General features: G+C 47.4%; 1 protein-coding gene across 1 annotated transcript in view; it reads right to left on the bottom strand.

The window, feature by feature from the left end:
- Positions 1–78: 78 nt before the first annotated feature.
- The window catches only part of LOC127184165 (kinesin-like protein KIF15), a 67,434-nt gene continuing 43,862 nt past the window's right edge, over positions 79–23,650 (bottom strand). Inside the window, 10 exon segments of the mRNA XM_051140409.1 lie at positions 79–254; positions 9,974–10,076; positions 11,434–11,598; positions 11,875–11,976; positions 13,325–13,471; positions 16,502–16,543; positions 16,545–16,625; positions 17,520–17,624; positions 20,870–20,956; positions 22,223–22,292. Coding sequence (XP_050996366.1) covers positions 79–254; positions 9,974–10,076; positions 11,434–11,598; positions 11,875–11,976; positions 13,325–13,471; positions 16,502–16,543; positions 16,545–16,625; positions 17,520–17,624; positions 20,870–20,956; positions 22,223–22,292 — 1,078 coding nt within the window.

Here is a 23,650-nt window from a genome sequence, read left to right as displayed (position 1 = left end):
CAGGTTATGAGTTCCCATGTCAAAACCTGACTAACCGGGTGTGACGGTGTCCACCTGCAGTCCTGGGACTGTGGAGGACTAACCGGATGTGACGGTGTCCACGTACAGTCCTGGGACTGTGGAGGACTCACCGGGTGTGACGGTGTCCACCTGCAGTCCTGGGACTGTGGAGGACTCACCGGGTGTGACGGTGTCCACCTGCAGTCCTGGGACTGTGGAGGACTCACCGGGTGTGAGGGTGTCCACGTACAGTCCTAGGTAGAGGCAGAACGATGAGAACTCGAGGGCATCTTTGCCTTCATAGTGAGCTCAAGGCAAGCCTGAATTACATGACACCCAATGATGCTGCTGAAAAACCCCTCAAAACCGGGGCTGGAGTTAGTCAAAAATAAGAGTGCTTGTTCTTGCAGAGGGTCTGGGTTGGTTCCCAGCGCCACGTGGAGGCTCACAGCCATCATTAACTCTAGCTGTAGGAGATCTGATGCCTCTTCTGACCCCCAAGGGTACTACCACACATGTGGTGCACGTGCACGCTGTTGGCTCCGACTCCTTAATGATCTACTTCATGAGGAATGTATTAAAGGCATGTACCTCCCTTACAACCCGACTACCCTCAATAGGAGGGAAAGCAGATCAAGAAGAACACGAATGACACCTTCTGGGTATCAGGTCCGCGGGGCAGTTCCCCTGGCCTAATTCTCAGGACTGGTGCAGACCATCTATCCGACAGAAGCAGCCGCCGCAGTCACGAATCCTCCACCTCTCCACACCGTCCTCTCTCTGGCTCCCTCCTCCCATCGATGGTTGGTTTGCAATACGCCACCCCAGCCAGAGTCAGAGTCGTGGGCCCCTGTCTTTCGTCTTGGGCTGACACTTCCTCCTCCGAGTCTATCTCAGATGTTTATCAGTTTGTAGAGACGACGTCTCCGTGTGGCGGCACCCAAGGCTAAGGCAAGATTGCCTTCTCTTCACACTTCCCCCACATCATTGTTAAATTGGCTTTTAAAAGATTTTATTTGAAAAATTGGACACGTAGAAACTGCTTGTGACATGACAATAGTTATAAACAAACAGACAGACAAACCTATATAACAAGTTTGCTACAAAATCAGCCATTGAATTCACATCTAGTTTATCAAAGGTGAATCTGAGGAGGAAAGGACTTCAGCCACAGGCTTTTATTTTAAGGGTCTTCCAGAGTTTACAAGTGCCCTGCAATGCAGTTTCCACTTAACAGTCTGCTGGGGTTGCCTGCAGACTGTCCACCAAATACTTAGGATTACTGCGCACCATGATTCATAACTAAGGTCTTTTAGTTTAGCACCACTTCATGGACGAATACAATCTCACTGTTAATGAATCAGCCTAAACAAAATCATGTGTAAGGAGCTGGCTGGTAAAATAGGTGTGTGTGTGTGTGTGTGTGCGCGCGCGCAGCAGTTCCCAAATATGACAGAGGTGTGTATGTGTGTGTGTGTACCCAGCAGTTCCCAAATATGACAGAGGTGTGTGTGTGTGTGTGTGTGTGTGTGTGTGTGTGTGTGTGTGTGTGTGTGTGTGTACACAGCAGTTCCCAAATATGACAGAGACTTTTTATTACTTAGATAAGCCTGGCCTTAGCTTTAGCTTGTTCCCAGCAAGCTCTTAATGCTAATTTAACCATTTCTCCTAATCTCCATTCTGCCTGGGGCTTGGTACCTCTCCTCTCTCAGTCCCCTCATCAGCCCTGATTCTTCTCCATAGTTCCTATCTCAGCCCTGAAGCCTCCTGCCTCATGGGCCATTTAGCTCTTTAGTAAACCAATCAGAAGGTGTTGGAGGGAGTGTTTACAAAATATGACGCAGCCAAAGGATAAACAATCCGAAGTTCCAGCCTGTACTCAGCCCTCTGCTGGTTTGGAAATCAGCACTAGAACAATACACAGACAACCTTACACAGTGCACAAAAACATCACCCAATCAGGCTGGGGTCTTTAGGGTTCGTTCTTTTTCTTTTCTTTCAAAATACATTTTCAGCTCGCACTTTTCTGTCTCCTGGAATGTAACAAAAAGGAAATTAAGTTTCTAATTGCTATAGGGGAAGCTATTTTCTTGGCTTAATTCATTAAGTACAAACTCAAATTAAAGTTACACTGTTTAATTTGTAAACACTGGATAAAAAATCTGACACTATGAGAATATGATCCCAGCCCTGGGAAGGCCCAGACAGGAGGACTCCAATGAGCTGTTTCAGGCTGGATTTCAGAGAGTGACCCTGCCTCAAAAAACTGAAGAAGCAAGGACCAATTTATTTTACTAAAATAATCACTTTACAACCCCATTTATTTAGAACAGTCTCCGTTACCTCGGCAAGCCTCACGTTTTCCTTCTTCAGGCGCACCACGTACTGAATCTTCTGGTGCAGGTTTTGATGACCTACCAGTTTTCCATTTTCCTCAGCAGGTACTCCAGTTGCTTTCTCAACATTTCCATCTCCTGTCAACCCAAGGAGGAAGCTCACATTATTTATCCCCTTCCAGGAGCACCGGCTGAGGTGAGCAGCCTTTGTGGGCATCCTCTCTGCACACTGGAGAGACTGAGCCAGAGGTGTGGTCCTTTGCTAACTCCGTCTACTCAAGTGTCGTACATAGCATGGTAGCTCACACACCTGGATGTCAAGTGCTGTACACGGCATGGTAGCTCACACACCTGGATGTCAAGTGCTGTACACGGCATGGTAGCTCACACACCTGACGTTTTTCTCTCTTTCTTCATGCATCTCCTCCATGTTTGACGCAGCTGCTCCTTTTTCCTGAAATGCTCTAGACCTCCAGAGCTCTGGTCCGCTCAAACTTCCTCACTTATCATCCTAGGCAGACCTCTCCTTGCTGTGAAGTGCACGCAGAACTTCCTCTAGCCTGGAAGAAGAGGATTGCTTAATGGTTATTTCAAAGAAATAGAAAACAGGACTTAAACTAGGCTTTTTCTCCTAAGTTCAGAGTTTTGATTCGGAAGCATCACTCATCTTCAGGCTCCTGCAGAGACGGGCAACAGAAGATGAGCTAGAACCGGGTGGACCTGGTGGTAGCACATCCTCCTGACATGCCCAGGCTGATCGCCATGCGAATCCTGGTAGAGAGCAAGCGAGCTGAGCATCAGCTGGGATTGCTTTGTTAGGCCACGATTTCCATCCTGGACAAAAAACACCAGTCTGCTTCTCAGGTGTGCACTTGAGTTTGTTTGTCCTTTAATATCACTCAGTTAAGGCAGAGGACTTCACCCACTCTCTGTAGATGTTTCACTGGGAACACTGTTACCAGGCCTGTGGAGTAACACTGACTGCCCAATGGAGGCCACAGTCAGATCTAACCGCACAGCCGCTCAGTCTAGGTGAGGTGCTTCCCACCCAGAGGGTGCAGGGAAGTGCTCTACCTCTTGGCTCCCAGCTAACTGGCAGCCATCTGGAAGGTTGTGGAATGTTTAGAGAAATGGAGGACTTTCTGGAGGAGGTTTGCCACTCTGGGTCTATGCCTTGAGGTTTTCTTGTTTTGTTTAACACGGGGCATCTTGATGTAGCTCTGGCTATGTAGACTGGGCCAGCCTTGAACTCAAAGAGTTCTTTCTGCCTTCTGAGTGCTGGGATTAAAGGTGTGCACCATGGATTTTTATTGCCCAGCCATATTTCCTGTCTTCTCCCCAGTTCCTGACTACAAAACGCAGTATGATACCTAGCTTCCCACTCTTGAACCATGCCATTCCCCACCACGATGGGACTGTAAATCAAAATAAAACCTTTTCTTCTTTCTTTTGTCAGTATTAGATCAAAGCAATGAGAAAGAAATAAAGACAACTTAGTTTTTTTGTTTATGAAACTTAACTTTATGTGGGGGAAAAAAAGAGCATTAGCTCATCTACTTCCCAGCAGCATCTGATGCCTGAGCTGAGCGTGAGCACGTGAGCACGGTGAGCTCAATGTGCTCCTTGCCAGACACTAGTTTTCTGAGCCCCGAGGACGTCTGTTCTACATAATGAACTCTAACCAGCCAGGGCTCCAGGGCTCCAAAATAAGGCCTTGGAAAAAAAATTAAAAGTAGCAGGCCACCACCATCCTACGAAGACGCTGTTAGAACTGCAAGCAGGCACAATGGAGCCAGAAGTGCAAAAGCAGAACAGTGGGGAACGTCACAGTGCCAAGCCCCATCACATGGGTACATAGTTCCTGCCTGTGCTACTGCAGTTTCATATCTACTTCCCTGTGGCATTTAACAAAGTATGTTGTAGGCTGGAGAGATGGCTCAGAGCACTGGCTGCTCTTCCAGAGGTCCTGAGTTCAATTCCCAGCAACCACATGGTGGCTCACAACATCTGTAATGAGATCTGGTGCCCTCTTCTGGTGTGCAGGTTACATGCAGGCAAAACACTGTATGTTAATAAAGTTTTTAAAAAAGTGTGTTGTGTTTGCCCAGTGCAATGTGAGCTCTGCCATGTTCAGAGGACCACCACGTCACAAGGGCTTCAGTCACCACTAGAACAGCAGCCCTGAGGAGAAAGGCTCACAGCAACATGAGGGACTCAAGATTGTCCATGTGTTACTTTGTGTGTCTCTTTTGTTAAAAGTGCTTTACATGAAAACTCCATTGAGCAAGTGGAATCAAGAAAAATAATTTTGGTACTGGAGAAATGGCTCAGCAGTCAGTGTGAGGCACCATAAAGGGCAGGTCATACCTGCCTGTGACTAGAATGCATATGCATACCTGCAACTGGCATGTGCATACCTGCAACTGGCATGTGCATACCTGCAACTGGCATGTACATACCCTATAACTGGCATATGCATACCTGTAACTGGATTGTGCATAACCTGCCCTGTGACTAGCATGCCATGTGCACACCTGTAACTGGCATGTGCTACTTTATGGGTTCTTCTTTCTTTCCACCCGTTTTCTTCTTCCCTTCTCCCCCCAACAGCAGAATCGAGAGAAAGAAAAGGAGAGAGGGAAGGAACGAGACTCCTGAGTAAAGTCAGGGCTCAGAGAGGGGTGACGGCATCGTTAGACGGCTTATTACTGGTCAGGGGTGCAGAGCTCCTTGGGGCACGTCAAGTTGATCTTCACCATCAGGAAATCTAATTCTCTTCTTTGTGCATGACTACTTAACAAGCCACAACCAACAGCAACCAGCCAGCAACCCAGCCAACAACCCACCCCCTTTTCAGGGCCATAAACATTTATATAACCCCCCTCCCTGAAATATTATATACCATAACATTTATGTACCAGAATTCCAAATGTCACAGAAGCACAGAAACTATCTATAACTAGCAAAATCACACACCCTGCCAGAGCACGAGGCAAAGCACAGTCACCTGCTTCGAAGCAGCTCCATCCCACACCTGGATTAAAACGAAAACATATTCTTATAATATTTCTGTTTTTAAAAAAACTGAATTCCTTCTCGCTACACATACCCATATACAGACACAAGCACATAAATAAAAAATTTTAAATTAAAAAAAAGATTTTGATAAACAGTAATTATATTCACATATATCCCAGAAAGAAATCACCTTATGATGCAGTTTTCCCTGTGGAGGAGACTTAAACCCACAGGACAGTGCATAACTCCGTACCTGTAGTTCCAGGGCATCTGACACCCTCTTCTGGCCTCTGCAGGTGCCAGGCACACATGTGGTGAACAAACATACACACAGACAAAGCAAACACACACACACATGAAATTAAAAAAGAAAGAACCAGTCCTGGCGAGCTGGCTCAGCAGGTAAAACCTTTGTGCACAAGTCTGAGGACCCAAGTCTGCAAAGAGAGCCAAGCCCTGCCTTGTCGCCAGACCCCGCACGCTGGGCACAGCAGGCATGTACTCCCCATAATAGAGTTCCTTAGACGCACTCTCCCCCAACACTGAGCGTGGCATACACGCACTCCTCTCCCCTCTGAGCGTGGCATGCATGTACTCCGCCCCCCTCTGAGCGTGGCATGCATGCGGCTCCCCCATAATAGAGTTTACAAGGATTTTAAAGGATTTTAACTGCAAGATAGCATACTTACTCTGTTTTCAGTGTCAGCATTTCTTCAATAAGTTTATTCTATAATAAAAAGGAGGAAAGGTGAAACGAACAAGTCCTTATTCCCTGTGCTGATAATATCAACTCAGTGTCCACTGGACAATCCCACTTGTTTACACAAAGGCCGCTGGCTCACAGGCACTGCTTGCGTGGTGCTGACTCCATGTAGAAGCCTAGCACTTCCTACAGAAGCACAAAGAGACGCATTCTTCCTCATGGTTTCCATCCACGGCGAGGGCCACAGACCTATGGCAACTGTTCTGTGCCCGCCAGTCTCCTGCCACTGCGGTGACAGGTGTGCAGCAGCACGCCTGGCTGACAGACACACACTTTTACTTCTCACTTATATATTAGTACTGAGGGGTAAATACCATGCTAACCAGCGGTCATATTGAAAAGACAAGAATTTCAATAGCAAAATGGTTTCTAAAATAAATAGCTATAAATGTTAATTATAAAGCAATTCTCAGAGAAGACATCTGTGTAAAAGCAGCCATACTTTAGCAAGTCTTTCTTTGGCAGTCTCCTCTTCCAGCTCACTCCTCAGCTGTTGGCTGTCCGGATGACTCTGACTGCTGAACAGATTAGGGAAGGGAAACACTGTCACGGGTGGTCAAGAGTTAACACTGGTTAGATACAGCTACAGTAGAGCGAGCTCTGCTGATGACCCACACATGGGATGAAGTGGGTCCTCCCAGCGCTCAGGACTGACTCTTACCACTGTCAGAGCAAGGTGAAAGTCAGTGCAGAACCGAGCTAAGCGTGGCTACAGGAACTCAGCTGTGGGTGGCAGGAGGCGGCCTGTCAGCACTGGAGGAGGGAGCCTGGCCTGCTGGAGCCTGACTCGTCCCTGTGTGTTCTCCAGGTGACTAACTGTCTCTGATGGCCACTCTGGCTTCACACAGATACAAACAGCAGGGATTTCCCAAACATACACTATGGAGCTCTTCACAGAAAATAAATGCTCCTTCAACAAATCAAGGGGCCGTGTCTGGATGGCATGACCGTCTCGGTTAGTTTGCCTGGGTTAGGAAAGTAAACCTCAGTGGGCCAGCAAGACTTTCGCTGGAGAGCCGGCCTGAGTGATGTGCGCTCTGCTGGGAATCTCTGACGCGAGCAGCAGACAGTTAAGTAAAACACAGCATGGATGGCGTCTTTCCTTCTTCCACAACCTGTGGCCTACTCAAAACTGGTAATGAGCCTCACAGTCAAGGTCACCCAAGGCCAAGGAAAGGTGTGGCTGTCTGCGCGATGAGCCAAGGTTAGGGAAAAAAAAATGTTGTTTTTTTTTTGTGATGGCTCAGAGGTTAGAGCACTGCCTGTGTTTTCCAAAGGTCCTGAGTTCAATTCCCAGCAACCACATGGTGGCTCACAACCAGCTATGGTGTCTTCTTCTGGCATGTAGGCACACATGGGGGGGGGGGCAAGAATATTGTATAAATAATAAATGAATAAAGAAAATCTTTTTTAAAAAATCCAGACAGTGCCGGGAGGCGGTGGTGCATGCTTTTAATCCCAGCACTCAGGAGGCAGAGGCAGGTGGATCTCTGTGAGTTTGAGGCCAGCCTGGTCTACAGAGCCAGTTCCAAGACTTCCAGAGCAACACAGAGAAAACCTATCTCAAAAAAACAAAAACAAACAAAAGATGCAGACAGTGGCACTGGAGAGCCGGCACAGCAGCTCCAAACACGTGCCGGTCCCCAGAGGACGGGGCTTGATTCCCAGTATCTACATGGCAGCTCACTTGGAGCTCAGGAACCCAAGCCCAGACATCAGGCGCACAACTGTCACAGACACACATATGGACCAAAACGTCTGTACACACAGAATAAGACCCAGACATTGAGTATTTCAGAGCCTGGTGGCCATGTTCAGCATGGTGATTAAAAGGAGGCAAGCCAGCTTGGTGGCTTACATCTTTGAATCCAGCACTCAGGAGGGAGAGGCATGCAGCTCTCTGAGCTTGAGCAGCCTAGTCTACATAACTAGTTTTAGGCCAGCCAAGGCTATACAGTAAGACCGTCTGAAAACAAAGAACAACCACTACCACCAAACCAAAAAAAATCAAAGCAACTAGGCATTGATAATGTTACTTATGGCTGGGCATGGTGGTGCACGCCTTTAATCCCAGCACTCAGGAGGCAGAAGCAGGTGGATCGCTGTGAGTTCGAGGCCAGCCTGGTCTACAAAGTGAGTCCAGAATAGCCAAGGCTACACAGAGAAACCCTGTCTTAAAAAAAAAAAAAAAAAAAAAAAAAAAAAAAAAAGAATGTTACTAATTACCAGCCTGTGAGCTAGGCTGCGTTACAGTCTGCACACACCTATAAAGAACTGAAATAACTGTGGTGTGGTAAATGACTTGGCAAAGTTACGTAGCTCTTCCTAAGACTGGCAAGGCGCAGGTCCCATGGAAAGCAAGTGGACAGACTGTGGACTGCAGACCGCCAGAATCGCCTAGAGCAGCAGTTCTCCACCTTCCTAATGCTGCACCCCCCTAACACAGCTCCTCACGCTGTGGTGACCGCAACCATGAAATTGTTTTCATCGCTACTTCATAACCGTAACTGTGCTACTCTTGTGAGCCATAATGTAAACATCTGCAGCCCCTGAGGGGTTTCCGCCCACAGGCCAAAAACTGCTGATGGACTCCAGCCTAGTCAGCTCCATGGTGCTCACTAAGACGTGAAGAGAAACAGTAATGTGGCCAGCAGCACTCTCAAACCCTGGTATTTCAGATATTTTATACAGTCTCAAGACAGCTTCTCAAGACGTCTTGACAGCTGCCAAGTTTTTAGAATTCTCTTGAAAAAGTGTGGACCCATTTGGGGAGTGAAATTCAGTAAGGGGCCCCATTCAGAGAATTCTTTCTGCTTCTTTTTGTTTGTTTTTTGTTTTTGTTGTTGGAGACAGTCTTACGTAGACCAGGCTAGCCTTCAATTTGATATGTGGCTGAAGATGACCTTGAACTACTGATCTCCTGCCCATCCACCTGGAGAAGGGCTACACTTGGCATATCATTACACCAGGTTTATAAACAGTCTCTCCTGTTGTTAATCCTCTTGTGGAATCAAAATTCTACACTGTATATTTAACTAGCTAGTGAAAGATACACTCACCAGCACCTGGATATTGGGACCAGGGTCTTAGATTTACTTAGCAAATGCTGAAGATGCTTTGGCCTAGGTTGCTTTCCCTGAACTGTACTGAGTAGTGGAGCCAATTGGTAGAAAATGCCCTTTTTTTCTGCAGGACTTCTTGAGTCTTATTTACCTACTCAAAAACCAAAAATGGTCAGGCAGTGGTGGCACACGCCTTTAATCCCAGCACTTGGGAGGCAGAGGCAGGCAGATCTCTATGAGTTCGAGGCCAGCCTGGACTACAGAGTGAGTTCCAGGACAGCCAAGGCTACAAAGAGAAACCCTGACTCATAAAAACAACAACCCAGGTGTAGTTGGGCATGCATTTAGTCCCGGCACTTGGCGATCTGTGAGTTCAAGGCTAGCATGGTCTAGAAAGTAAATTCTAGGACAGACAGAGCTACGTAGTAAGACATTGTCTCAAAAAAAATAAAACAGAACAAAATACAAAAAAGAAAGGAAAGGAAACCAAGCAACCAACAAAAACAAAGCAAAACAAACAAAAAAAAAAACCGTTTAAAACGGAAGTGGTTTGATTCCCGTATTCGCATCTAAACATATCCAAATGCTCGGCTCACAGAGCTGGGAGGTGGTGGATGTCTTATCCGCTAATGCGTGGAAAGCTCACACCCTCACGACACTCAACTCAAACCCAATCAAGCACTTCCCAGGTTAGGGGACTATCCTAAGTCTGCAGAGCCCTGTTCACCCTCGTTCCCTCAGGGACACGTAGGCGGACAAGCCCAGGCGGAGGACGGCTGGCCCGACTCACCCACTGTCCTGCCTTTGCACATCATCCAGCTGGCTCTGCAGGAGCCAGTTTTTCTCTCTTAATTGCTGAGACTCCAGGCGCAGATTCTCCATTTCACACAGCTGATCCTGAGAATACAACAAATAACTTGTCTTAACTTTCTTTCTTCCAGAGATGCATTAGATTGGTGTAATCTGGCTTCTAAGGTTGTGACTGAACGTGGGTGTGGTGGCGCACACCTTTGACTCCACCACTCAGGAGGCAGAGGCAGGCCAAGCTGTGAGGCTGAGGCCAGCCTGAACGACATAGGGAGTTCCAGGACAGCCAGGGGCGATGGAGTGAGAGCCTACGTCAGCCTCCCCTAAAGAAAGGCATTGCTTTTACATTCCTCTTCAGCACTGTTACCAGATTACACAACACTTGTGACTCGCGAACACGCTCTGTGTCTTCGACAGTTTGCTAATATAACATAACTCAGCAGAGCCCCTCCATGAGACACAATGACAGATGCCAGGCAACCGAAGCACACGTTATAGCCAGGGGTGGTGGCTGAGGAAAGGAGGACCAGGCCAAAGCCAAGCTGTCTGTACAGCTGTGGAGAGAGGCCCTAGCTCAGAATGTGAAAGGCAGCTGTGGAGAAGGGCTCAGTGGGTAAAACACTTGCCCACGTGCGTGTGAGGACCTAGCTTGAAAGCCCAGAACGCATTTGAACCTGGTGCAGGAGCACGAGTCTGTATCCTCTATCACGGTGATGGGGGAGGAGCATCCCTGTGAGTTTCTGCGTCAGCCGATCTCTGACACACGCGTGTCCCCACTCATGCAGTGAGCACACACTGCATCGTATACAGATACTCTACCTCACAAAAAGCAAGGGAAAGGACAAAATCGGGGAAGAGAGAAGAACAAAAGTCAAGCCTAAACCACACTGAGGGGCTGGGAAGATGGCTGACGTACAGTGCCCCCTCTGAGACCTTCCCTAAAAATGCTCACTAAAAATTAAGGTGGAGAGTGATAAGAAATGCACGTGATGTTGACCTCTGGCGTCTACATGCATGTGCACATGCACCTAGCACATACATGCACACATGTAAAATGTGTTGCGATGCCACACTGTAGCTATCCAGCTGACAACGACTCAGAAGGTGGACAGCGCTACGAGATGAAGTTCAAGGAGCCAGGCCTCTTCGCTGCTCCTGGCAATGTGGCTTGAGGAAACTGTACGATAAGCATTGCATAAACCCCACAAGGCAGAAAAAGAATGCTAAAAATTGGGTAAAATAAGTATGTCCTGAAAAGCTTTACAAAGGAAAGAAGGAAACTGAGAGCTCCAGGGACAACAGACCCAGGGGGCCAGGGTAGGAGGAAGACTCCTCTATAGCGACAATACAGCTCTGGCCTTCTGAGTCAGGAGGAAGCTGCTGCCGTTTAAAATAGAATTCACACACACACACACACACACACACACACACACACAGAGGCACGCACCTTCATCCTGAGGATCTCAGCATTTCTGACTTCTCTGTCTTCATTTAGCTTTGTGACGAGGCGCTGCAGAGACATCTGAGAGGCTCTTCCATCTTCTATCTCCTGTTCTTGTGTTTCCAAGAGCTTTGCCAAATGACTTTGAAAATGGGGTGGTGTTTTGGGACTCTGAAAGAAAACCACACTCATCCAAACGCTTGACTACACGACACCACACCTAGCAGAGCAAACGTGCATGTTCGTGCCTAAGCCGAGGCCCCGCACAGCGCGTGGTGACAAAGGCCTTTTAGCTTATTATTTTAAATCCTAGTCACCATGTAGAAAGCAGATGGGGTGCTGCTAATGAAGAATTTTTCCTTTAAAATTACAAAGGAAGAACACTGACTCTGACATCTTTCCTGGTTTGAAAAGCTGACCACTCTGAGGTGTGCTTCGGGACAGTACCTGCGGACGCTCGGCAGCAGAGTCCATCACATGCCCCAGCTGCCTCATTTTGAGGTTATATTCGCTCTTCTTCTGCTCCACTTCCTCTTTCTTTTGGCTTAACTGGGCAAATTGCACAGATAACAGGTTATAGTTTAGAAAATAATTCAGAACACACAGTCCAATTAGAAAAGATAAGCTTCCCCACTGCCAACCATGAGAGAAAAGCAAATCAAAATTAGTTATATCCTTAAGGTAAAGAGATATAGCCAGGTGTGGTGGTGCACGCCTTTAATCCCAGCACTCAGGGCAGAGGCAGGTGGATCACTGTGAGTTCGAGGACAGCCTGGTTTACAGAGTGAGTCCAGGGCGGCCAAGGCTACACAGAGAGACCCTGTCCTGAAAAACCAAACAAACAAACAAATAAACCAAACAGGGTAAACTCTGTCCCTGCAACCAGTGAATGAACCTACAAGATGCCTTGCAACTGACAGAAGCCAAGTGCCAAAGGCAACGATGTAGCTTCTATGTGAAATCCAAACTGGCCTGACTCAGAGGTGCTAAGGAGGACAGCGGTTACCAGAGACCGGGGAGGTGAAGAGTCCTGGGTGGGAGGTGTCAGGGTAGAAGTGTTCTGACAGAACAATGTTCGGACGGAAGCAAACTTCTGAGATCGAGTGCAATATATTTTGAGAACAGACAAAAAAACGTATAAAGTATAGTCCAAAATGGGAAAGACAGTAGCTTTAAAACTATCATAAACAAAAGCTTATGCTAGAGCATGGACATATTAACCAACTTGATTCCATCAGTAGATAATGTGCACACACGGTGTTGGCGCATTGTGGCAGGTGAGGAGCCCCAGGCCTGTAACCAGGGGGCTGGGGTAGGAGCATTACCCTGAGCGTGCAGACAGCCTGAGGTAGAGCATCAGGCCCGCCTGGGCTACCAACTGAGCACCAAGTAAGCCAGGGTCACACAGCAAGGTGTTCAAACCATGCCAGCAGAACCTCTCAGCATGAACCTCATCAAGGTGCTCAGTGACTTGTCAGGGTAAAAAGGCTGTTTTATTCCGGGTGTGCAAGCATGAGCTTGCATTGTCAGCACTCTGAGAGGTGGAGGCAATGGAGTCACGAGCTCAAAGCCAGCCTGGGATAGATATCGAGTCCCTATTTCAAACAACAGCAAAACGAGACGTTTCTTAAATGTCGTTATTTGTGTACACAATGTATTACTTTGAAGAATGTTTAGTTTTAACATTTTACTGTTTTCAGCAATAATCTTAACACAGACACTGCTGTCTTGTGTCAAAGACCAAGTGGCTGAGTGAGACTCACATGGCCAGCTCACAGTGCATGGCTGAGTGCCAGAGCCCCGGTGGATCCACCTGCTCCATCTCTGTGCAGAGAACTCAGCCAACGCAGGACGCTCAGGACAGCCTGCCCCACGGCTCCTTGCCGGTGCCGCTCACCTGGAGCTCAAGTTCCTGGATCAGGGCCGCCTTCTTAGTCAGCTCTTCCTGGGCAGACTGCAGTAGTCCAGCGTGGTTTTTTGAGGCCTCTGTGAGCATGTTCAGCTGCTCAGTGGCATGGGCCAGATCTTCACAAAGCATATCTCTCTGTCAGGGAACCAAGCCCCAAAGAATTTCTTAGCCATGCCATTCAGCTCACAAATCATGACCATATCATTACTTTTTTTTTTTTTTTTTTTTTAAAAGACAGGGTTTCTCAAACTCTGGTAGCCCACATTTGACCATCTCCCCTTGGTGGGGAGGCCTGGTGGCACTCAAAGAAAGAATAAGGCTACCGAGATGAGATTTGATAGCCTATGACCATATAGTGGGGGAGGAGGTCCCCCTCTGTCATAGACCTAGGGGAGGGAATAGGGTGAAAGCAGGAGGGAGGGAGGAATGGGAGGATACAAGTGATGAGATGGCAATTGAGATGTAATCTGAATAAATTAATTAAATAAAAATAAATTAATTTTTAAAAAAGACAAGGTTTCTCTGTGTAGCCTTGGCTGTCCTGGACTTGCTTTGTAGACCAGGCTGGCCTTGAACTCAGAGATCCACCTGCCTCTGCCTCCTGAGTGCTAGGACTACAGGCATGCACCACTGCACCACTATGACTACAAACTTTTAAAGTTTGGATATAAATCTTAATTTTTCCCTTTGGCTTTATATGACAAACCATTCCAAGACACTCCAACCAGCTGACATGTAGGTGAACAGGCCCAGGTATAACTTCAGTCTCCTAATTAAGGCTAGACAGAGCTGAGATGTATGGGCTTATAAGTGTGTATTTTGCACATATGCCTACATGGCATGTACAATTGTCAGAAGTCATGCCAGGCATCTTTATGAGTCTCCACTTTATTTTGTGTGAGACAAGATCTTTCACTGAACCTGGAGTAAACCATTTTGGCTACACAGCCTGGGTCAGGCTGTCTCTGCCCTCTGGTGCTAACTACACAGGTACAGATTCGGGCTGAGGATGCAAACATGGCCTTCTTTTGCTTTGGAGACAGGGTTTCTTTGTATAATCCTGGCTACCCTGGAACTCGCTCTGAAGACCAGGCTGTCCTCAAACTCACAGAGATCCACCTGCCTCTGTCTGAGTGCTGGGATGAAAGGCGTGTGCCCCACAGTGCGGCCAACTATGGGTCTTTATGCGTATGTAGCAAGCACTTTATCTACATAGCTATGTCCTTAGTCTGACTGTGGAGGGGCTGCAACAGCTCACAATGGCACTGGCCACGAGTCCCTAATGGCTACATATGAAATTCCTGCTTACATGGTTAGAGCAGCATCTGCTCGCCCTTCCTTCCCATATGGACACATATGTGCATACAGGTTTTAAAAACGTGATCCGAGAAGCCAGGTGCGCTGGTGCACACCTGCAATCCTAGCACTCGGGAGGCAGAGGCAGGCAGATCTCTGTAAGTTTGAGGCCAGCCTGGTCTACAAAGTGACTCCAGGACAGCCAGGGCTACACGGAGGGACCCTGTCATGAAAAAAAGAAAAAGAAAGAAAGAGAAAGAAAGAAAAGAAAGAAAGAAAGAGAAAGAAAGAAAGAAAGATTGATCTGAGGGCTGGAGATACGATTAACTGTTAATAAAGTGCTGTTGTTGCATAGGCCTGAAGTTCGGTTCCCAGCATCCTCTCTGGGAATCCCATAACTACCTTGAACCAGCTTGAGGAGACACAAAGCCCTCTTCTGGCCTCTAAGAGAACTGCTGTGGGCAGCACCATCCCTAGGCATAGCAATCATGAGCCTGTGAGTCAGCCAGGGAGTGAGCTGTCTTGTAGTGTTCCTCTACCTTTCTGCTGTAAGATCTCCCTGACTAACCTCGATCATGAATTGTGATCTGGAAGTGTAAGACACACTGTATGCTTTCCTCTCCAAGCTGTTTTCAACCAGTGTTTTATCACAACAGAAAGGAAACTAGTGCAATCATGAAGACTGGAGTTCAGTTCTTAACATTCACATAAAAGGCTGGGCACAAGGCAGGCCTATAATGTTATCACTGGTGAGGCAGACACCAGAGGATGCCTGGGGCTCACAGGCGGAGAGCCTCGCCCAATCAATGAGTCCCAAGTCATAGTAAGAATTTATCTCAGCGGGGCTGGAGAGATGGCGCAGTGGTTAAGAGCACTGTCTGCTCTTCCAAAGGACCTGTCTCAATTCCAAGCACCCACATGGCAGCTCACAACTGCCTCTAATTCCAGTTCCAAGGGGATCTAACACCTCACACCAATCCACAGAAGTGAAAAATTACATAAATTATTTTTAAAAACATTATCTCAAACAAAACAAACAAAAACAAACAAAGCCAGGATGGTGGTGCCTAAAAAATAAAACCTTGTTAGGGTCTGTCTTTGTCCTGTCCCGTGTCGTGTCCCTGTCCCCACTCCCTTGCTTCCTTCCTTTCAAGACAAGGTCTCACTGGGAGGCTCCTGTGTAGAACTGCTTTGGGTTCCCAAGTGCCTCCACACACAGCTCTCATCGAGTTTTAAAAATTGGAATTCAAATAGGAATTGCACAAATGTCTGTGTCTACAATAATTCTGTACTCCCTTTTCAAGTCTCCTTTTACCTCACTAGGAATCTCTCTGATATCCTAACACTTGCTAAACTTTCTCCTTAAGATCATACTTTGTTTCTGTGAAGACAACTCAGTTTTCTGCTGAGTTTTCAACAGTAAAATAGCCCTCTCCTTCCTTCGACTGTGGGGGTCTGGGAATTAAATCAGGCCAGTGGGTCAGACTCATGGAAGTACCTTCACCCCTCTGAGTCATCTTGCCAGCTCCTAATCATCAATTATTCCTTTTTAAAAAAAGAGTCTTTTATTTATTCATTAAAAACACTCTTGCAGGAATAAACATACTGCCAAGTAATAAGGCACAAAAGAAAATGGAAGTTCCTAGCCCAGCACTTGGGAAGCGGAGTGGAATTCTGTGAGTTCACGGTGAGCCTGGTTCGACATGGTGAGATCCTGGCTCAAAGAGAGAAAGGAAGGAGGAAGGAGGGAGGGGGGAAGGAGGGAAGGAGGGAGGGGGGAAGGAGGGAGGGAGGGAGGGAGGGAGGAGGGGGGAAGGAGGGAGGGAGGAGGGAACAAAGGAAAACTAAGCCCTTGTTAGCAGCACCCACCTCGATGTCCTCTGAGAGGATTCTCAGTCTGAGACTTTCCTTTCAGCTCCAGAATGTCCTCTTCCTGTCTCCTTATCAGCTCTTTGTTCTCCTCCTTCTCAGCCATAGCAACACTGTATTTGCACTGCAGAAAACAGTCACAGAGCAAGAGCTTCCTGCTGGAGTTCTGCTTTATCTAATCCACAGCTAATTCAGCAACACCATGTGGTTGTTGTGATGATGATGATTTTATTATTATTATTATTATTATTTATTATTATATTTTTGTTTTTCAGGACAGGGTTTCTCTGGTAGCCTTGGCTGCCCTGGACTCATTTGTAACCAGGCTGGCCTTGAATTCACAACAATCTGCCTGCTTGTGTGCTGGGATTAAAGATGTGTGCTACCATGGGCTAAATTTGATGTGTGTGTGAGTGTGTGTGTGTGTGCATACGTGTGTGTGTGCATGTGTCTCTGTGTTTGCAAGTGTACTCGGGAGGCAGAGGCTGATGGATCTCTGTGAGTTCAAGGCCAGCCTGGTCTACAAAGCGAGTCCAGGACAGTCAAGGCTACACAGAGAAACCCTGTCTCAAAAAGCCAAACAAACAAACAAACAAAACAAACAAAAAAAACCCAAAAAACAAAAAAAAGAAACAGATACTTCAGGACATGGTATTAGGTCTCAGATCAGGGACACTATTTCAAATAGCTACGAATTTAATTAACTAAAACATGTAAATTTATTTCCCTGAGGAAAATAGGGAGCAGCCCACTTTAGTTTTCACTGTTATGTCAACACCCAGTGTGTTTATTATTGGTGGTTTCAGAACAGTGCAGAGAACACTATTACAGGCAAAGACTTGGCACAGGACGCTGCTCTCCAGAAGAGCGCACATCGCAGCAATCCTCGGGTGTGAACTTCTAAACTAAACTTACTCCACCCACCATGCCGTCTTTTTACCAGCTGAAACAGCAGCTAAACCCTGAGGAGCCTGCGAACTGTGCAGAGCTCAAGCTCGGCGCCTGTGACGGAACTTACACTCATATCCTGCAACTCTTGTTTCAGGGTGTCTATGGTTTCTGCTTTTTTCACCAGCTGATGTTCTTAACTCCTGGATTGGTTCATGAGGTTGCCGACAAGTTCCTGAAAAGGATAAAAACATTATCTTCAAAACCAGTGCCATTATGGAGATCACTTTAAAGGATGAGCTGCTGCAGTTGGAATAAGATTTTCCTCAGTTTCTGTTTGAACACTTGACTCCCAGGTGAGGGTGCCGTATTGGGAGCTTGGGGTGACTTGGGAGGTGAGGCCTAGCCGGAGAAGTGGGTACCAGGGTTTAAGGCAGCCCAGGTCCCACACAAGCCCTCTGTTGCTTCCTATTAGGGGAGGCTCAATAGCAGCTACAGGAGCTTCTTATGAACATGGAGCCACACCCGGCTTCTTATGAACATGGGAGCCACACCCGGCTTCTTATGAACATGGAGCCACACCCGGCTTCTTATGAACATGGAGCCACACCCGGCTGCTTCAATCTTTCCTACGACAGACATTTTCAGGACATTTGCCCTCAGTAAGTAAAGCAGCTAACACCAAGTTACCGTGTTTTCAGCGCATAAGACAACTTTTTAATCGCCCAAATCCATGCCAAACTCAGGGGGTCATCTTAGATGCTGAGTACTTACCTGCGCTTGCTTCCCCTTGCTTCATATGTTCTGACACATATAATGGGGTTGTACCATGGCTCTGTGTGGGAGTATGAAGCAGGGAGGGGCAAGCTGCAATCATCTTCCTGCACCTCGAGGAGGAGGAGGAGAACGTGAGAGTGCATTGGCTGTCCACTCGACTCGGAGGGCTGTGGGTCTTTGTGTGGAGTATGGAGCCACCTTAAAGGGGCAGCATAGGCCCCGGCTGTCTGCCTGACTCTCTGTGCCCTGCCTACAAATAGACACATGCTCCAGTCTGTTGCACAGGGTTTGCGTTGGAAGAGGGGAACTCTTATACAGCGAGTATATTTCAAGCTATAACTGGAAAAGCTGGGGTTCATCTTAAATGCCCAGTCATTTTACTTGTTGAAAAATACGGAACTTCTGATTCCTAATTGCAACAAAGGAAGTCAATTTACTTTAGCAAAATATATGACATTCTACCTTTTACAGCATTCTTTTTTTTTCTCTTGGAAATAGAGTTTCACTATGTGGCTCGGGCTGGCATCTTTACTACTGAGATTCTTGCCTCGATCTCCAAAGTGCAGGTATGATAGGCACAGCTCACTATGCTCACTTTTTATATTTGGACAGACAGGTCATTTCTACTGTACTGGCCACATCAACCCTAAGGATCTGAGACTCTGTATCAAGAACTTATAGTCTGTAAAAACAGGTCAGAGTAACATCAGCATTCCAGCTGGACGTGGTGGCACACACTTTTCAGCTCCGTGCTGGAAGGCAAACACAGGTGGGTCTCTATGAATTTGAGGCCAATCTGGTCTACACAGTAAGCTCGAAGCCATTCAGGACTACTTCACAAAGGACTAGAGTAATTTGAAGTGGAAGTTATGTAACAAGTCACCTATTGAGGTTTCCATTCTCCAGCACACTTAAAGGGCCTAAATGTACATGGACCGGCAGAGTTCTATGAGTCATCCAGGAGGGGGTGATGCTGCAGGAGACAGGAAGGTGGAGATGGTGCAGGAGACAGGAGGGTGGAGATGCTGCAGGAGACAGGAAGGTGAAGATGGTGCAGGAGACAGGAAGGTGGAGATGCTGCAGGACACAGGAGGTGGAGATGCTGCAGGAGACAGGAGGGTGGAGATGGTGCAGGAGACAGGAAGGTGGAAATGGTGCAGGAGACAGGAAGGTGGAGATGCTGCAGGAGACAGGAAGGTGGAGGTGGTGCAGGAGACAGAAAGGTGGAGATGCTGCAGGAGGCAGGAAAATGAAGAGCTGCGGGGAGACAGGAGGTGGAGATTGCTGCAGGAGACAGGAAGGTGGAGATGCTGCAGGAGACAGGAAGGTGAGATGCTGCAGGAGACAGGAAGGTGGAGATGGTGCAGGAGACAGGAGGGTTGAGATGCTGCAGGACACAGGAGGGTGGAGATGCTGCAGGAGACAGGAAGGTGGAGATGGTGCAGGAGACAGGAAGGTGGAGATGCTGCAGGAGACAGGAAAGTGACGATGCTGCGGGAGAGCAGGAGGGTGGAGAGGTGCAGGAGACAGGAGGGTGGAGATGCTGCAGGACACAGGAGGGTGGAGATGCTGCAGGAGACAGGAAGGTGGAGATGGTGCAGGAGACAGGAAGGTGGAGATGCTGCAGGAGACAGGAAGTGAAGATGCTGCGGGAGACAGGAAGGTGGAGATGCTGCAGGAGACAGGAAGGTGGAGATGGTGCAGGAGGCAGGAGGGTGGAGATGCTGCAGGAGGCAGGAGGGTGGAGATGCTGCAGGAGGACAGGAGGTGGAGATGCTGCAGGAGACAGGAAGGTGGAGATGCTGCAGGAGACAGGAAGGTGGAGATTGGCTGCGGGAGACAGGAAGGTGGAGATGCTGCGGGAGAGGCAGGAAGGTGAAGAAGCTGCGGGAGGCAGGAGGTGGACATGGTGCAGGAGGACAGGAAGGTGAGATGTGCAGGAGGACAGGAGGTGGAGATGCTCCAGGACACAGGAGGGTGGAGATGCTGCAGAGACAGGAGGTGGAGATGCTGCAGGAAGACAGGAAGGTGGAGATGCTGCGGGAGACAGGAGGGTGGAGACGCTGCAGGAGACAGGAAGGTGGAGATGCTGCAGGAGACAGGAAGGTGGAGATGCTGCGGGAGACAGGAGGGTGGAGATGCTGCAGGAGACAGAAGGTGGAGATGCTGCAGGAGACAGGAAGGTGGAGATGCTGCAGGAGACAGGAAGGTGGAGATGCTGCGGGAGACAGGAAGGTGGAGATGCTGCGGGAGGCAGGAAGGGTGAAGAAGCTGCGGGAGGCAGGAAGGTGGACATGGTGCAGGAGACAGGAAGGTGGAGATGGTGCAGGAGACAGGAAGGTGGAGATGCTGCAGGAGACAGGAAGGTGGAGATGCTGCAGGAGACAGGAGGGTGGAGATGGTGCAGGAGACAGGAAAGTGAAGATGCTGCGGGGAGACAGGAAGGTGGAGATGCTGCAGGAGACAGGAAGGTGGAGATGCTGCGGGAGACAGAAGGGTGGAGATGCTGCAGCAGACAGGAGTTTGTCAGTGGCTTTTCTTAAGGAGTAAAGTAGGTACAGTGACACATATCCCAGGAGTTTAGGTATAAGAATGTGATTTCAAAGCTAGCTCTGGCTACATAGAAAAACCATGTCTCTAATGTTAAATAGACACCACACCAACACAAATTAAGAACAAAATACAGAGGCATAAAACTCCAACCTTATCAGAATCTCTAGACTTTTCCAGAGAACTGATGACATTTTCAGTAACAAGCAAGCTTTCTTCTAGTTTCTGCACTTTCGCCATCTATGGTGAAACACAGTTTTAGAAAATAATTACATCACACATGTTTAGAAACAATATAAAACAAGTGATAACTGCTTTGTACATTTGCAACTATATTAACAAGGCCAGGATGACAGGGGGTTTTGTGGCATTCACCTAGTACCAGTAGCCATCATTATAGCCACCTGGGAATTAGAAGGGGTTAAAATAATAGAACCCTGACTGGTGAGACAGCTCATGAGGCCAAGTAGAGCCTTGTACAGCCTAGTGCTTAAGTTCCACTCTAAACCCATACAGATAGAGGAAGAAACTGAGCCACAGAGTTGTTCTCTGATCTACTTACATATACACATGGGGGTGGGGGACAGAGACAGATTGGAGAGAAAGGTGCAACAATAAAAATGAATATTCAAGCCAAGCAGTGGTGGTACACATTTTTAATCCCAGCACTTGGGAGGCAGAGGCAGGCAGATCTCTGAGTTCAGGGGCCCAGCCTGGTCTACAGAGTGAGTTCTCTAGGACAGCCAGGGCCACACAGAGAAACCCTGTCTCATAAAACCAGCCAGCCAACCAACCAACCAACCAACCAAACAAACAAACAAACAAAGAAACAAACCAAAAAAACAAAGAAAACTCAAATACAACAGAGCTAGTCAGGTGTCATCACAACCTTATCACTTCAAAGGCAGGGCCAGGAAGCTCTCAATTTCAGGGTAAGCTCGGTATAGAGTCAATTTCAGCTACAGTGTGACTCTGCCTCATACAATCAAGCGTGGCCAAGTGTGATGGCACATGCCTTTAATCCCAGCACTCTGTGTGCTGGAGGCCAGGTTGGTCTACATAGCAAGCTCCGGGCCAGCCAGAATTACACAGACAGACCCTGTCTCAGAAACAAAAAACAAAACAAACAAGGTCTATGCTAGGATGTACTTCAGTGGCAGAAGCCCTGAGCTTGAACCTGGCAACAAGAGCAATAAACCCAGTCAAATTTCAGTTTCTTTATCAGCAATTTCTTTTTTTTTGGGGGGGGCGTGTTTCGAGATAGGGTTCTCTGTGTAGCCTTGGCTGTCCTGGACACACTTTGTAGACCATGCTGGCCTTGAACTCACATCGATCCACCTGCCTCTGTCTCCCGAGGGCTGGGATTAAAGGTGTGTGCCACCATGCCCAGCCCATATTAGCGATTTCTAATGCTGAAAAAAAAAAAAGTTTAAACACCTTCTTTTTTGTAACTTCAGGAATAAAAGCTACAAATTTAAAATTCTATATTCAGAGTAAGAAGCTGACCTGCTGTTCACATTTGGCCATCTCTTTCTGTTTCTCCTGACGCACAGCCTCAAGAACCTTTAAGATTTCTCTGGAAAAAGAAGAATTAATGAAAACATGAGCTGAATGTCACACCAGAAGAAATTAAGTTCCCCTCAAGTGAAGTCTACGAGGCAAACCCTGGGTTAGGAAGCATATTCTCAAGGAGGTCAGGAAGTCGGATGTATTTAAGTATTTAGTGAGGAATTGATTTTGTATCACAACTCTTTATTTTTCTCCAGTGTTTTGTATTTAATTACCTACCTGTCTGAGACAGAATGTGAAATTCATGACCACCACCAGGGTGTCTCATCCACTGTTTCACTCTATGTGTTCTCGAGCCCACAGCACTGCCCTGGCTCACCAGATATGACTAAGTGCTAGCTCTCTACGTCTCAAGTAGGGACGTGCTGCCCTTCAACCCAGTGTACCAGGGCCAGGGATAGTCACAAAAGAATCCTGTAAGTAGTGACCAAAAAACAAGTATTCTCTCTAGTGTGATCATGAGATTACTGGCAGAGACTCCCTGGGATAGAAAGAAAAAGAACTTGGAGAAAAGGAAGAAAGAATTAGATTCTGGGGGGAAAAAAGAATAGAAAAAGACTGATGGGAGTCTGCAGCAATGCCCGAGAGGCTCAGAGCACCGACTGCTCTCCCACAGGTCCTGTGTCAACTCCCAGCAACCACATGGTGGCTCACAACCACCTGTAATGAGATCTGATGCCCTCTTCTGGCATGCATGAAAACAGAGCGGTCATAAACATAAAATAAATGAATCTCTTAAAAAAAAAAAAAAGACTGATATAGGGCGACAGAAGACAAACAGACAAACAACAGCAAACCCCAACCAACTAACCCGAACCAAAAACAAAACAAACAAAACAAAACCCAAACAACAACAGCAGAACAAAGTTAACTAGTCGTATTATTCATGTTGTGACTTGCTAACAGATGGCCCTCACATTGTCAGCTGTCTATGTATAAGTGTCACAGTTAGTTAGTTACTTAAGTGCATGCTAACTAAAGTTTCTTTCTTTCTTTTTTCTTTTTTGGTTTTTTCGAGACGGGTTTCTCTGTGCAGCCTTGGCTGTCCTGGACTCACTTTGTAGACCAGGCTGGCCTCGAACTCCCAGCGATCCGCCTGCCTCTGCCTCCCAAGTGCTGGGATTACAGGAGTGTGCCACCACCGCCCGGCTAAAGTTTCTTTCTTCACGGACCACTATATAAACTTTGCTGTTCACTTTGGAATGCTTTAAAGGAAAATAATCTCTCTCTCCTCTCTCTCTCTCTCTCTCTCTCTCAAAGAAATTTTGTGTTGCTGGGATTCCAGCCAGGTCCTCAAGCATAACAGGCAAGTGCGCTATCACTGAAGCTCACCCCCAGTGGAGTAGCTCTTCACAGTGTCATGCA

Source organism: Acomys russatus, chromosome 32, assembly GCF_903995435.1.
Source record: "Acomys russatus chromosome 32, mAcoRus1.1, whole genome shotgun sequence".
Lineage (NCBI taxonomy): Eukaryota > Metazoa > Chordata > Mammalia > Rodentia > Muridae > Acomys > Acomys russatus.
Note: the sequence above shows the minus strand (reverse complement) of the source record. Positions and strands in the feature narration are given on the sequence as shown.